Source organism: Natrix helvetica (genome assembly GCF_964273705.1).
Source record: "Natrix helvetica genome assembly, chromosome: 2".
In the NCBI taxonomy this organism is placed as follows: Eukaryota; Metazoa; Chordata; class Lepidosauria; order Squamata; family Natricidae; genus Natrix; species Natrix helvetica.
In genome coordinates this window covers 38,233,213-38,248,479 of record NC_138552.1, presented here as the reverse complement: position 1 = coordinate 38,248,479, position 15,267 = coordinate 38,233,213, and the positions used below count along the sequence as shown (strand labels likewise).

The window sequence follows — 15,267 nt, the reverse complement described above, 5'->3', positions numbered from 1 at the left end:
TTATTACATACCTTCAGCAACCAGTAATTTGCTTAGTCAAAGTCACTTGTCTAGAGATTTAAAGTTCCAGGTTCACCACCTCGAAAAAGCAAGTTACATAGTTAAAGATGGAGATATTGTTGCTGAAACCATGCTGATTGGTGGTGTTTATTACTTAAAGCCAAAGCCTAAAAGGCAAGCACAGGCAAGTATGCAAACTCCAAAAAGGGACAGCACGGGCCCAGAGAGATTTGCTTCAGAGAGAGAACCCGTTGCTATGCCAAAGGCTCCTAAAGCCAACAAACAGAGAAAACAGAAGCAGGTTGCTCAGAGCAAACCTGAGGTTCCTCATGAAACTGTTAATGTTGAGAATTCACTAACTGGTAAACCTTTGCATTCCAGGTGTATCCACAAGTGGCACAGAAGATTGGGGCATGCCAGTTTCCATGTTCTTAGAAAGATGCCGGAGTTCGCAAAAGGTTTGGATCTAAAGGGGTGTAAGGTGTTTTTGGATTGTGCAGTTTGCAGGAAAGCTAAATCCAAAGCAGCTGCAATTCCCAAACACGCTACACGCCTGTCAACATGCATTTTTGATTTGGTACACACTGACATAGTGGGTCCTTTCCCACCAACAATTGGTGGTAGAAAGTATTTTCTAACAATTGTAGATAATCATTCTAGATATGGATTTGTATAGTTTAGTTTAGTTTATTTAGCCTATGAGAGAGAAATCTGAGACCTTTCAGATCTTTAAAGACTTTGCAGCTTTTGTTTCTACACAATACCAAGTTCGCATCGCCAGAATCCAGAGTGACCGTGGTGCAGAATTCATGTCTCAACGTCTCAGCGTTTCCAGGACTGGATGCGTAAGAATGGAATTCTTCATCAGACATCCGCTCCATATACACCGGCTCATAACGGAGTCGTAGAAAGAAGACAAGGAGTTCTGCAAACCATGATGCGTTGTCTTCTAGAAGATGCCAATCTCGGTAGCATATACTGGGGTGAAGCAATCAAATATGCAAATTACATTGTTAATCGTACTTGGAGCAGTGTAATCAATCAAACTCCTTTCTACATGCTGTATGGCTACAAGCCTGATCTCAAGAACCTCCACATTTTTGGTTCATACGCTATGGTGAACACTCCCTTAAGTCAAAGAAGAAAGGGAAGTCCAGTAGCAAAGAGACTGAGATTTATGGGTATTGATGATAACTCAAAATGGTGCAAATTCATTGATCCTAGACATGTGATTGTCATTTCACAATCTGCTAACTTTGAGGAAGATATTGACTGGTCCAGGATTCATTCCAATGATCCTGGAGTTTATTTTCCTAGAGATGGTGTTGAAAACGCCATGCAGCCTGATGACAATTCGCAGGCAGATGATCCTTCTACCAGTTCTTCACAACCTGATGTTCCGTCTTCGCAAGCCACGGATGCTGATGCTAGCGACGAACGTGAGGACGAGGATGAAGAAGAAGAAGACTGGACTGTTGTTCCTAGACGATCCAAGAGAGTCACAAAAGGAATCCCTCCACAACGATATTCATGGCAACTGACAAAAACACCATTACTTTTGATTTGCAACGTTACTCTTCCTCCTGAGACATTCACACAAATCAAACAGCTTCCTGATTCAGAGCAAGACAAATGGTATGATGCAATGCAGGATGAAATGGACAGTTTAAAGAAACTTAATGTATTCACACCTGCAAAACCTCCAGCAAACAAGAAAGTCATTGGCACTCGATGGGTTTACAGAATCAAGAAGAAACCGAATGGTGAGTCTTTGTACAAAGCCAGACTTGTAGCTCAGGGTTTCGCTCAACGTTATCCTGAGGACTACACAAACACTTACTCACCAACAGTCAGAACTGAAAGTGTAAAAATTGCCTTAACCACTGCAACTATTCTTGGTTTAGAAGTTTTCCAATTTGATGTGGACACAGCTTATCTACATGCAGACCTAGATGAAGAGATCTATGTGAGAAGCCCTCCAGGATTCCGAAAGCAAGAAGGGGATACCTGGTTCCTGAACAAAAGTCTTTATGGTCTGAAACAGTCAGGTTTAATGTGGTATTTATGTCTTACTGACAAACTAAATTCAATTGGCTTTATTAAGTCCGAAACTGATGAATGCGTGTTCACAAAAAGATCTAACAATGCATATGAGATAATTCTTGTTTATGTTGATGATATTGTTTACATTGGTCCAAATAAGAAAATGAGTGAGATTTTTGCCAAAAGTTTGCAGAGATACTTCACACTAAAATCTTTAGGACACATTAGCACTTATTTAGGTGTTCAGATTGAAAAGACACAGAAGGGGTTTAGTCTTTCACAAGAGGAGAAAATTGACCACATTTTGCATCATTGCAACATGAAAGATGCTAACGCAACAAAGACACCCATGCAAACAGATTTTCACAACTTAACACATTAACCAAGTCCTGAGTTCGAGGACCAAACACTTTATCGTTCAGTCATTGGTTCACTATTATACATTAGTAGTTGGACCAGACCTGACATTGCACTTAGTGTTAATCTTTTATCACGACACGTAGGTAAGGCAACACAATTTCATTGGGCATGCATTAAGAAGTTGTTGAAATACCTGAAACACACTAAACACATGAAGTTATTGCTAGAACCAACACACACTGATCATCCACAGTTAATTTGCTATGCCGACGCTGACTGGGCAAGCGATAAGAAATCACGCAAAAGCACTTCTGGTTACATGATGTTCCTGAATGGTTGTCCTGTTTACTGGCAAGTGAGAAAACAGAGTTTTGTTTCATGTTCATCTACTGAAGCTGAATATGCTTGTGTTTCAGATGCTTGTAATTCTCTAACATGGTTTGATGCTTTGATCACAGATATCTGGACACGTCCGATTCGACCAATCACCGTGATGGAAGATAATGTATCTGTGGTTTATATTTCTGAGTCACATTTCACAGGTTCTAGGTCCAGACACATTGACATTCGTTATCAAAACACAAAGCAATTAGTTAAGCAAGGTTTTGTTAAATTGCAATATGTTTCTACACATGATCAGATTGCAGATATGATCAACAAACCACTTCCAGCAGCACAACACGAATATCTGCGAAAGAAGATGTGCCTTAATTGATGATTTGATGACGTCAGCCCAACTAGCAAAAGAAGGGGTGTCACTGCGTTAAATTGTTTGCTAGCCTGAACTGACGAATTGAAACTAAATAGTTAAACTGAAAGAGTTACTGCGCAGGTCATAAGGTCTTATCTGACAATGATGTACTGCGTCTGCTCTTCACACATTCCAGAGAGTTCTCACCTTTTTGATCTTTGTCTGTCTGCCAGGAAAACTGGTAGACGGAATTGCTTTTACCAAAATGTAACAATTAGTTAATTTTGTTTTATTTCCATTTATTATTTTTGTATTAAAGTTTGTTGTTAATTAGAATATGTTCTCCGGGATTTCTTTATTTCTTTTTCTTCGCACCTTAAAGAATATGCCTGTTTGGAAACGCCGCGGTCTACGCCTCATCTAGTTCAGGGTGAAATAATTCTTCCCCTGACAGACAGCATCACCACCAGATGGATTCGTAACTGGCTGACCAACTGCACTCAACATGTAGTCCTCAATGGAATTGCATCTTCATGGAGGGAAGTATGCAGTGGAGTACCCCAAGGCTCTGTTTTGGGCCCAGTACTCTTCAACATCTTCATCAATGATTTGGATGAGGGAATAAATGGGGAACTCATCAAATTTGCAGATGACACCAAGCTGGCAGGAATAGCCAACACTCCAGAAGATAGGCTAAAGAAACAGAAGGATGTTGACAAACTTATTGGGCACTATCTAATAAAATGATATTCAATGGTGAAAAGAGTAAGGTTCTACATTTAGGCAAGAAAAATGAAATGCACAGGTACAGTATAGGTGGTACCTTGCTCAACAGTAGTAAAACTGTGAAAGGGATCTTGGAGTCCTAGTGGACAACCATTTAAGTATGAGCCAGCAGTGTGCAGCAGCTGCCAAAAAAGCCAACACAGTTCTAGGCTGCATCAACAGAGGGATAGACTCAAGATCAGGTGAAGTGTTAATACCACTTTATAATGCCTTGGTAAGGCCATACTTGGACTACTGCATTCAGTTTTGGTCGCCACGATGTAGAAAAGATGTGGAGACTCTAGAAAGAGTGCAGAGAAGAGAAACAAAGATGATTAGGGCACTGGAGGCTAAAACATATGAAGAACGGTTGCAGGAACTGGGTATGTCTAGTTTAATAAAAAGAAGGACTAGGGGACACATGATAGCAGTGTTCCAATATCTCAGGGGTTGCCGTAAAGAAGAGGGAGTCAAACTATTCTCCAAGGCATCTGAGTGTAGAACAAGAAGCAATGGGTGGAAAATAATCAAGGAGAGAAGCAACTTAGAACTGAGGAGAAATTTCCTGACAGTTAGAACAATTAATCAGTGGAACAGCTTGCCTCCAGAAGTTGTGAATGCCCCAACACTGGAAGTCTTTAAGAAGATGTTGGATAGCCGTTTGTCTGAAATGGTATAGGGCAGTGATGGCGAACCTATGGCACGTGTGCCACAGGTGGCACGTGGAGCCATTTGTCAGGGAATGCGAGGCGCTGCCCTGTCAGCTGGCCAGCACGCATGCGCGTGCTGGCCAACTGAGGTCACCCCTTTTTACAGCCATTTTTCACCCTCTCCAGGCTCCAGAGGATTTATAGGAGCTTGGGGAGGGCGAAAAGAGCCTCCCCCCCCGAAGGCCCTCCGGAGGCTTCATGAGCTTCCCTGAAACCTCTGGAGCGCAAAAAAATGGCCCTACGGGCAAACCGAAAGTTCGGGAACAGACTTCCGGTTTGCTCAGAGGTTCGTTTTGACTGCTCCGGAGGCTTCAGGGAAGTGTCCTGAAGGTCCCTGAAGCCTCCGGAGGGCATGCAAAAAATGCATGCAAAAATGGGGGGGAGTGCCTGTAGTGCGCACATGCACACTGGGTGTGTGTGTGTCGTGCATTGCATTATGGGTGTGGCACGCCCGCACACTACCCCACTGCGCTCCTCCCGCTTATGGCACGCAAGCCAAAAAAGGTTTGCCATTGCTGGTATAGGGTTTCCTGCCTAGGCAGGGGGTTGGACTAGAAGACCTCCAAGGTCCCTTCCAACTCTGCTATTGTATTGTATTGTATTGTATTGTATTGTATTCAGTATTATTCAAGACACATCTGGAGCTAAGAGGCCATAATCTTCTAATCATTTTTCCAGAAAAAAAGCATTTTATGTACTCCCAGGTTAAAAAAGCTTTTCTCCAATAAAGGATTTATTACTGCCTTCTTTAGGCAAAGAGAACAAATATTGATCACATATTTTAAATATGGATCCTGTCCTGATCAATGTAATTTCCAAAAAGGGCAAGAGGAAAATGAAGAGGAAATGTCTACTTCCTTTGGAAGAATAAGCAGAACAATTAATTGCTAAATTTATATTCTGTGATCTGTCCCAGTTTGAAGTCCAAGTCAGGATAGACTAGAACCAACTGAGTTTACCTGATGGAAATTGTTTATGGGCAGCATTGACCTGCTTGCATTAACACTTTATAGTGTTTTTGTTGTACAGAATTTCTAAAACAAAGGCAACAGAACTGCTTTTAATTTAAATAACTTATCTCTCCTTAAGGCAGGGGTGTCCAAACTTGGGAATTTTAAGACTTGTGGACTTCAACTCCCAGAATTCCCCAGCCAGCTATGCTTGAAGTCCACAAGTCTTAAAGTTCCCAAGTTTGGACACCCCTGCCTTAAGGGTTCTTGAGCAACATGCTTTTGGACTTTCCTTAAAAATCAGACTGGTAATATCCTTTGTACTAATATTGGTGGAAAGTTTTTTACATTGAGAAATTAAAAAGTATAAAAGAGTTCACCTGTTCAAAAAGTTTCAAAACATTGATTATCACTGTTTCATTAAAGAAAGCAATTTTACTTCTTTTATTAAAGAAAGCAATTTTGTTTAAAAAATAAAAAGGAGAGATAATTGCATTCCTTTGTCATCTATATAGATATGTAGCCACACACACATGCATTAGTGCAAGCAAAATATTAAAATCATGCCCCAGAATATATCTATGGACTTTATTAGCTATTTTGGGACAATTAAGAATAAAAACAAAGAAAAGGGTACAAATCCCTAGTTTGTTTGTTTGTTTGTTTGTTTGTTTGTTTGTTTGTTTGGATTTATATGCCGCCCTTCTCCAAAAGGACTCAGGGCGGCGTACAACATTAAAAAACATACATCCCAAAAGTTTAAAAAAAATTTAAATCCATATCCAAAAAAACAAAACAAATTTAAAAGACAATACATTTAAAATAAGTTAAAAATTAACAGGCCAGGCTGGCTTGCTGGAAAAGCCAACTTTTTAGGGCATGTCGGAAGGACCGGAGGTCAGGGATTATGCGAAGCTCCGGGGGCAGCTCATTCCAGAGGGAAGGCGCTCCCACAGAGAAGGCTCTCCCCCTGGGGGTCACCAGCCGACACTGTCTGGCCGACGGCACCCTGAGGAGGCCAACTCTATGGGATCGTACTGGACGGTGGGAGGCTACTGGTGGCAGTAGGTGGTCTCGCAGTTCTTTTCTTTTCTTGTTATTGTTGCATCTTTGATCACAGATGTTTTTAATTTTTTTAAAAAAAGGCCCAGGGTCATGGACAGTTAAAAACATCATTTTTAATGGTCCTTGGTGTTCTCTCTGACCATGATTGATGAAAATTCAAAGTAGTTTCCTGCCATATTGAAGTGAGAAAGAATGATACATCGTAATGTAAGATCTGGAATACTCATCTATTCAAAAAACAAAACCAACATTCCTGAATTCTCCCTTCTCACACCATTGATCCAAATTTCTGGCAGCTGGTCAAAAGTAACTCATGGCCACCAAAATATTTCCTACTTCAAGCTTAAAGATGATGTACTGGAAGAAGAGACTGTGTTTGCCAAACATGCTCAGAATTAGGAATAGTAGCAACTGAGTTAGAAACTAGTATAATTATTCGTTCACATTGAAAACGTGCACATCTCACATTTCGTACCATATTCCTCTGGCATCTGGCCAGTCACGGGCCATTCCAGCACACGTTAACAAAGGGGAAACTGGCTTATCAAATAGGAAATGGTCCTGGAGACCAGCATAATTCAAGGCAGAGGGAAAGAAAAGAAAAAAGAAAAAAGTTGAATTACAATGGTGAATCAGTTCACAGAGGTGAAGAGTGCAGAAAAATAATACTTGTTTTTTTCCCCTGGAAATAAAAAGCTGGGTTTCCAATATATATGACTATGTTTTTAATTTCATGTAGCTTTAAGGTTTTGTAAAGAATTGTAACATGCTAAGATAGAAAGAAACAATTAAAGTATTCAAAGTATTTTAAAATTAAATGAAATTATGCTTAATACATTTAAATTCTACTTAGGGTTAAATTAACTTTAAGGAATCACAGAATAAGATTTGAGTCACACCTACTGCTTTTACATTAATCAATACCCACAAATAAGATTTTTTTTGAGACACGAGGCTTATTCAAATAACAATAGAAATTAAAAAAACTAATTTATTCTAATATTTTTATATTGCTTTTGCTGATTAATTCTGTTCTTCCTTTCTAGTTAATCCTCAGTTACAACTCAGTTTTGTTTTATGTTTACTTACAAGTCTGTTCATTAACACATTTCCTAAGTGTTCTTAGGATTGCAGTGTATTTGCATTTTTTTAAAAACATTTATTTTTAACCCTAATTCTACCCAGACCTTCACATAAATATATTTCAAATTTTCAATTCACATTTTTAAATAAATGGATTATGAATTCTTGTATACTTTCTAGAGTTATTTGAGGGTTTGATATTCTTTCTAGAATTCCACAAATAAAAGAGATCTGTTAGTGTGTATATATTCATGTATGTTTAATATTGAGCCGAGGTGGCATAGTGGTTAGAATGCAGTGCTGCGGGCTACTTCAGCTGACTGGTAACTTCAGTTCGGCAGTTCAAATCTCACCAGCTCAAGGTTGACTCAGCCTTCTATCCTTCCGAGGTGGGTAAAATGAGGACCCAGATTGTTGGGGGAAATAGGCTGACTCTGTAAACCGCTTAGAGAGGGCTGTAAAAACACTATGAAGCGGTATATAAGTCTAAGTGCTATTGCTATTGCTTGGGTCTTGTCAGAATGCATAATTTGCTTCTATTGCGATGAGGGGGAAGAAAAATCAATTCCAGCTGAAAAATGTTGATTGGTTGATATTCAACCAGCAAGGAATAGTTTGTTATATTGTGTGGTGAAGAAAATAAATCTAACCAACAAAATGCAGACCGTACCCTTTTCCCCCCTGATCCTTTAGACATGACCAGGGTGAATGCCAGCTCTTTGTCTAATCCTATCAGAACCAAATTAACCCTCCCTGGCTGCCCAAGAGTAACTCTCTTACCTAATCAGCCTAACCAACCTTCGTTGGTCTAGAAAAACCATTGGCGAGCCCCAAGAAAACTCCGAATTATAAATAAAACTGGGAAACTGAAAGGCCCAGGAGAATGCAAGGACAATTAGTTCCATGTCTTCATACCCGTGTCCATGTAATCTCCAGGAGTTACTTCAAGAGAGACTCTCCACATTGTTAACCTTGTTATCTATGTTCAAGTCCCAGGTTTGGCATTAGACTTACATCAATTAGCTGTTGTTGATCCTTGTCAGACATAGTTGTCAGGCTGTAATATTTTCCAGCCAGGTCTCGTTTCAGCCCAGACAAGGCAGTGACAACAACGTTCTCAACAGCTCTTCTCTCTGCCCTGGAGCAGGCAGGAGGGAGGCTCAGGCCACGAACACTTCGTCCCGTGCGCACACGGGAGGATAAAACATAGCGCTCATCGAATTGTCCTTGGGCAATCTGTCCAAAATCAAATAGTTTGAAAATATATTGAGACAGTTGTGAATTATACCTAAAGATACTCAGGATCGGCTCCAGATATTTTGGTGAGCAAGAACCCTAGTCCCTATTTCAGCCAGTTGTGTGGTCCCAAGATTAGCAATGTTATTACAATGCCTCTAGACAAGATCTGCAACACCTCACTCTGAATTTAAAAACATAGCATTAGTTAACTTTTCTTGATGATAAAATGTAACCATCTGAATTAGAAATTTGAATGCTTCATTCAGTTATTCATCACAAAATTGCTGGCTGCTCTATTTCAGCAGTGAACTTGGTTGAACACTACCTAGCTATAATTTTCCTGTTAAATTGTAACAATGAGGCGATAAAATTTAGAAATTATTAAACAAATATATATTCCTCACTAAACACATGGGGAATATTTATTTAATTCATTTCATGTAAATTACATTAAAACAAACGTAGTTTTCATTCTAGACCAGAGGTATTCTGCTGGTTAGCCCCGGTTCAGGCGAAACAGTAGTGGCGGCGGCAGGAGACTCCGCCCATTCACCCAGACCGGTATCAAAGGAAAGAGGATTTCATGCCTGTACTAGACCCATCTACTTTCTGCATGTAATCCCCAACATTTAAAATGATACCATACTAGTATCCTTAGGAGAAATCTGACAGCACAGAGTAAAAATAGATATTATCCAATTAAAATCTGGAATACGAATATTATTTGTAACTCAGAACAAAAGCCCTGAAATGGCTGGACAGGAAAATGGAGAAAACTGGCTTTGGATTTGGAAGCAAGGGAACAAATCTAGGAAATAAAACAGGTGCAATGTAGGAGCATTTCAGTCATAAATTTAAGAAGTTTTTTTTTTAAAAAAAACCTAGGAAAAGTATGTAACTATCCAGAACAAAGGTACTTCTATACTTTGTATAACTGCAAGATCTGCATGTCATATCTCCCATATGAATTGTCACTGCATTAATTGTTTGCTAGCTGAACTGAAGAGTTACTGAAGAGTTACTGCGCAGGTCACAGGCCCTTATCAGCAATGATTTGCTGCGCATGCTTAACATTTTTATAATACATCACACACATTCCAGAGACTTCTTCCCTTTTGATCTTTGTTCGTCTGCCAAGAAGGTGGACGATAATTTGTTCTTACCAAAATGTAACAATTAGATAGATTTGTTTATTTTCTTATTTTCTTATTTTCATATTAAAAGTTTGTTTTAATTAGAACTTGTTATTGGATCTTACTTTCGCTTTTTGAAGATATGCTGTTTGGAAAAGCTGACGGTCTACACCTCATTAGCTCAGGGTGAAATTTCCCCTGACATTAATTACCTCTCATCCCAGAGCAGCTTTGGGGCAGATGGCGGGATAAAAAAACACACAATGCATGTGGGTTATACCCTTTACAGCACTAAGAGGACACTTGCTGAGTATCCTATAGTTGTTTTAATGCAGCACACATTTTGTTAGTTTGTTAAGGGAGTTTTATCTGGTTTGTCTGGTGGTATATTTCACTTGGTCCTATTCTTCTGGCTGTCCCAAAATACTTTTTGAGAACGTAGTACTGAAATACTATTATCAACTATAATATTCTTTTACTGCTATTCTCAAACCAGTTTTGTCTTCAGGTTTTTTTTTTCTTTAAGACTTAAGTTAGGTCCTACCTTTGAAGAATCCAAGTCAGTATGATGCTTCATTAGTTTGGGGTCATATCCATTATGTCTTACTTTGATAACAGGATCAAAAATCGCAGCAAATACCTGTCAAGACAATAAAGTGTATGATTTTCTCCCGTTTACTTTGCTATCTGTGCTCATAAATCAGTCTGAAGAAGTGCACAAAATTCTCAATAATATAAAACTATCACACGCATGCTTAACTTTCTTGGTACTTCTTTGAATCTGACTCGTTTTGAATAATTTTTAACAAATGCCAGTTTGCCTTCCTGAACAAGATCCTCAAGCATATTGTGGTATGTCAGCTCCAAGAATTCTACAATATGTTGATTAGCCAAAAGGTAAAGAAAAGGTTCCCTTCGCACATATGTGCTACTTGTTCCTGACTCTAGGGGATGGTGCTCATCTCTGTTTCAAAGCTGATGAGCTAGCGCCGTCCGAAGACATCTCCATGGTCATATGGCCGGTGTGACTAAATGCAAAGGCGCACGGACCACTGTTACCTTTCCACCAAGGTTGTCCCTATTTTTCTACTTACATTTTTACGTGCTTTCAAACAGCTAGGACAAGTTGGCAGAAGCTAGGACAAGCTGGGAGCTCACTCTGTTAATGATGCTAGGGATTTGAACCGCCAAACTGCTGACCTTTCTGATCAACAACCTCAGCATCTTAGCCACTGAGCCACTGCAGCCCTACATTGATTAGCTAGCCTATTTAAATTTTGGCTTCAAGCATTTTGGGAAAAGAAAGCCTGATAGGTGATAGATGCAGGAACCTAGACTTGGGGAGGGGGAGGATTCTTGGGTGGTTTCACTTTGAAGTCTGAACGCTGTATTGAACCATTGACCATATGGGCCTCGGACCTTGGAGCCTCCCCCACCCAAGATTCTGCCACAAAATCAGAATTATTTGTCAGTCTAGGCTGAAAAGTAATACACTATTAAAATCCCATCAAACAATCATGAGAAGTGTTAAAAACAGAGAATGCATCAGTTTTAATTTTTAATATAATTAATATTAATAAATATAATTCATACAAACAAAAGCTGTTTTGGGGTCTCCATAATTTTTTTAAGTGGGAAGAGATCTGGAGTCAAAAACTAGTTTAATAAATGCTTTTGGTGTTCCCTACCTAAAATATCACAGAGGATACTTAAACAGAAAGGAAGATATTTGCTAAACAGGATTCCAAGTTTATTCTTGGAACTACTAAACAAAAGCAAAAACCAAAAGACCCCTTATCACATTTTAAGAGTGTTCCCTGTGGTTACTTTGTTCAAGTTTAATGAGAAATAAATGAAAAAGGGCAGGGCACAATGGGCTGCAATGTGCCAGAGAAAAGTGTATTGTTTAATAAACTTCCCAGGCATTTTGAGACCCCTCTTTCTTCCATTGCATTGATTTAATAAGGAGAAAAAAATAGAGGAACACAAAAAAGAAGTTTGCTACCTTTTCCTAGTTTCTCTAAAGCTTTGGAAACATTTGCTTTGAAAATCTACAGGAATTATTTATTTCCTCCTGTTTCTGGGGAGCAGTGCAAGCCCTGCTATGGAGTTTTTGGCAAAGAGAAGTTATATCTGATCACGCTGTTATATACACTTCAGGCAAACCCAGAAGACTCTGGGCTGCCTCTGCTTATTTTATTCTGCCAAACACTGAAGTGTTGGATTCTGTTATTATAGAAAGATAATAAATAAAATAAGAGTCTAGTGTTCTTATTCTAGACCTAAAAAATTAGTGCATAAATATTTTAAGAGGATTCTTTATTAAAAATACATATATATGCTGTGTGTGTGTGCAAAATGCAATGCCTCCAGTGGTGGTTCCTACCGGTTCGTACCAGTTTGGTGGAAATGGTAGTGGAAATGGCAACTGGGTCGCTGAACTGGTAGGAATGCTTGCCACGCCCCCGAACAGGTTTCCCGGTTGCCGCGACATCTTTTTTTTTTTACATTTTTAATGTTCTGCATGTGTGCAGACCTATTTACAAGTCATTGCGCACATGCGCGGAGCAAATTGCAAATCGTGCATGCACCAAACCGTCAGTAATGCCGCCAGAAATCCACCCCTAAATGCCTCATCCTGTCTCCTGTTAAACTAAATATGCAGATACATGCTTGTATTATAAGGTGTTGAAATCTTTGCTTTTGGTTTGGACACTGGTTGTTCATTATTTAACATTTTAATGGTCTATAGAAAATGCATAATAATGTGGATGTAACTGTTTGCATAGCTGATCTTTCATGTGAGAGCAGCTGGAGACTTTTACAACAGACTCTTACTTCATTTCATTGACAAGGTGGCTCAATTTGAAGCTCAGCAGACAAGTCAGCTACTGGAAGCCAATACATGTTGCCTTCTGGGCTGCATTTTACTATCCAAGACATGGTTATGCAGAGGATGTCTTTTTATGTTTTTTTTTTAAATTTCTTCGCTAAATTTCACCCAGAGAGATTAAAAAAGAAAAAAAACTTCTGCAAACTTCCCCAAAGACAAAAGCAAAATACCAGGATTAATCCTATGGCTTGAATTTTGTGCTGACTTCCTTGTCTTCCTAAAAGCCTGCCTATGTGCGATGTATCCATCCTTCTCTGGTGTTTTTATGAAGTAAATGAAGATGTTATATGATACAAACTGTTTCACCTCATAGGATTCTTCATCTCCTGCGACCATGCCCACTGTTTTAATGAAAGGGTGTCCAGGATTATCCACACCAGTTTGGATGCACTGATCCAGTGTGTAACCACCGGGAGTCATCTTGTCCCTCAATTTGGCATAGATTGTTGGAGTGAGGCATTCAGCCATGCAGTTGTTATGTTTGCGAAGATCAGGATAGTCTGCACTGGGTAAAAAGAAATGTAAAGCTTTTGTATTGAGCAGGAAATGCTTGTTTCCACTTATCACTTCATCAATAGAAACTGTGGCCTAGGCATTCAATCAACACCTTAAATATTCTAGAAGTCTTGGATGCCTTTAAGAATGAAAAGTAGTCTGTATAAATATTTTCCAATGAATTTGATAGTTTGAGAAAAACAGCAGAAGACTGATAACTCAGATGGGCATTTATGTTTTGTAAGTAAAACAAATCTAACAGTATGCCTTTGGAGTATGCTGGTTTTCTAACTGCAGAGTTAGTTTCAGTCAAGAATGGCAGCACTTGGGTAGATGGAAAGGGGGAAAATACCTTCCAAATACATATTTGTATGTTTCTCTTTCACTTCCAAAACAAGATGCATGAACTTAAGGAATAACTGGTATGAATAAGTCAGTGGTGGGTTTCAAATTTTTTTAGAACCTCTTTTGTAGGTGTGGCCTGCTTTGTGGGAGTGGCTTGCCGGCCATGTGACTTTGGTGGGAGTGGCTGGCTGGCCATGTGACTGGGTGGGAGTGGCCAACTTGTAAAATGTGGTGAAACTCACTTAACAACACTCTTGCTTAGCAACCAAAATGTTGGCTCAGGAACTCTGGCATTGAAGTGTGCAAGTCTTAAAGCTGTCAAGTTACAAGACCCTTGGACCCCTAACCCTTTAGAAAAAAAACCCAGGGGAGTTCAAACTTGACAGCTTTAAGACTTGTGGACTTCAACTCCCAGAATTCCTCCTCTCGCTCTTCATCTTGATGATGTGCGGATGGGCGGGGGAAGGAAACTGAAACCGGTTCTAAATGGCACTGTAGATTTGTGGAACCTCTTCTATAGAAGAGGTTAGAACTGGCAGGAACCCACCCCTGGAATAAGTGTAGTTTTATTATGTCTGTTTACATTTTATTTCTTTATGACATTTTCATCCCATCTTTCTTCTAGGGACAAAAGGCAACTTGATACGGCTTTTCCCCTGCCAAATTTTATATTCACACCAATCTTGCCATTTGTACATAGTGGCTGACCCAAAAAGATCCAATTAGCCTTATGACTGAATGATATTAGGACCTGGGTCTCCCCAGATCTAACTCAACCAGATTAAATATTCCGATACGGATATTTTGCATCCTAATATTACAAATCAGATTTTAACAGAAGAATAATAGGTTGCCCAATTATTGTATGCCAACCAATTGCAAATTAATTCAGTAAAAACAGACCATTTAGCCACTCTCAATCTTACCTATCTCATGTAGTTATTGTAGAGATTAAATAAAAGATATTACTTGGAGAAAAATGGGATGTCACTGAAATGAATAATATTACCTATTAATTATTATTGAAGTTTTAGATTAGCATCTTGTATACACTTGTAAGATAGCAGGTCTTATGAAATTAAATAGCATATTTCTAAATAAAGAGATTCTTCTAATCATATATTAATAGCACCTGCATATTGTAGAGAAAGCACGATAGCTTTAATTTATAATAGCAGCATTGGATTTGTGCCAAATCTCTAATCTGAAACAACTTTTTAAAATTCAGCTTCTGTTTTCCCATTCATTTTACCTCATGCTCAATATTAATTTTTCTCTATTTGACTTTTTATCCCCTCAGTTTATGAATGAGATATTTGGTAACAATTTAAGATTTTGCTCTTCTCCATTACTTTATTGGCAAGGCTTCTGGAATGCCATATTTCCCATATCCCTAGTTCCCTTTGCATCCCGGGAAATATTTTCCCTTCCTCCTGGGTTTCTACATCAGTTGCAGCGGTGGGATTCACCTACCTTCCCTACCAGTTCGCAAATG

The 15,267-nt window shown here is 39.1% G+C and overlaps 1 protein-coding gene across 1 annotated transcript in view; it reads right to left on the bottom strand.

Moving 5' to 3' along the window:
* The window catches only part of CKMT2 (creatine kinase, mitochondrial 2), a 42,073-nt gene that overhangs the window by 15,791 nt on the left and 11,015 nt on the right, over nt 1–15,267 (bottom strand). The window contains exons 3-6 of the mRNA XM_081944537.1: nt 13,239–13,437; nt 10,584–10,679; nt 8,682–8,903; nt 7,060–7,145 (exon numbers count right to left, since the gene is read on the bottom strand). Of these exons, the coding sequence (XP_081800663.1) occupies nt 7,060–7,145; nt 8,682–8,903; nt 10,584–10,679; nt 13,239–13,437 (603 nt within the window). The remainder of the gene's footprint in view (nt 1–7,059; nt 7,146–8,681; nt 8,904–10,583; nt 10,680–13,238; nt 13,438–15,267) is intronic.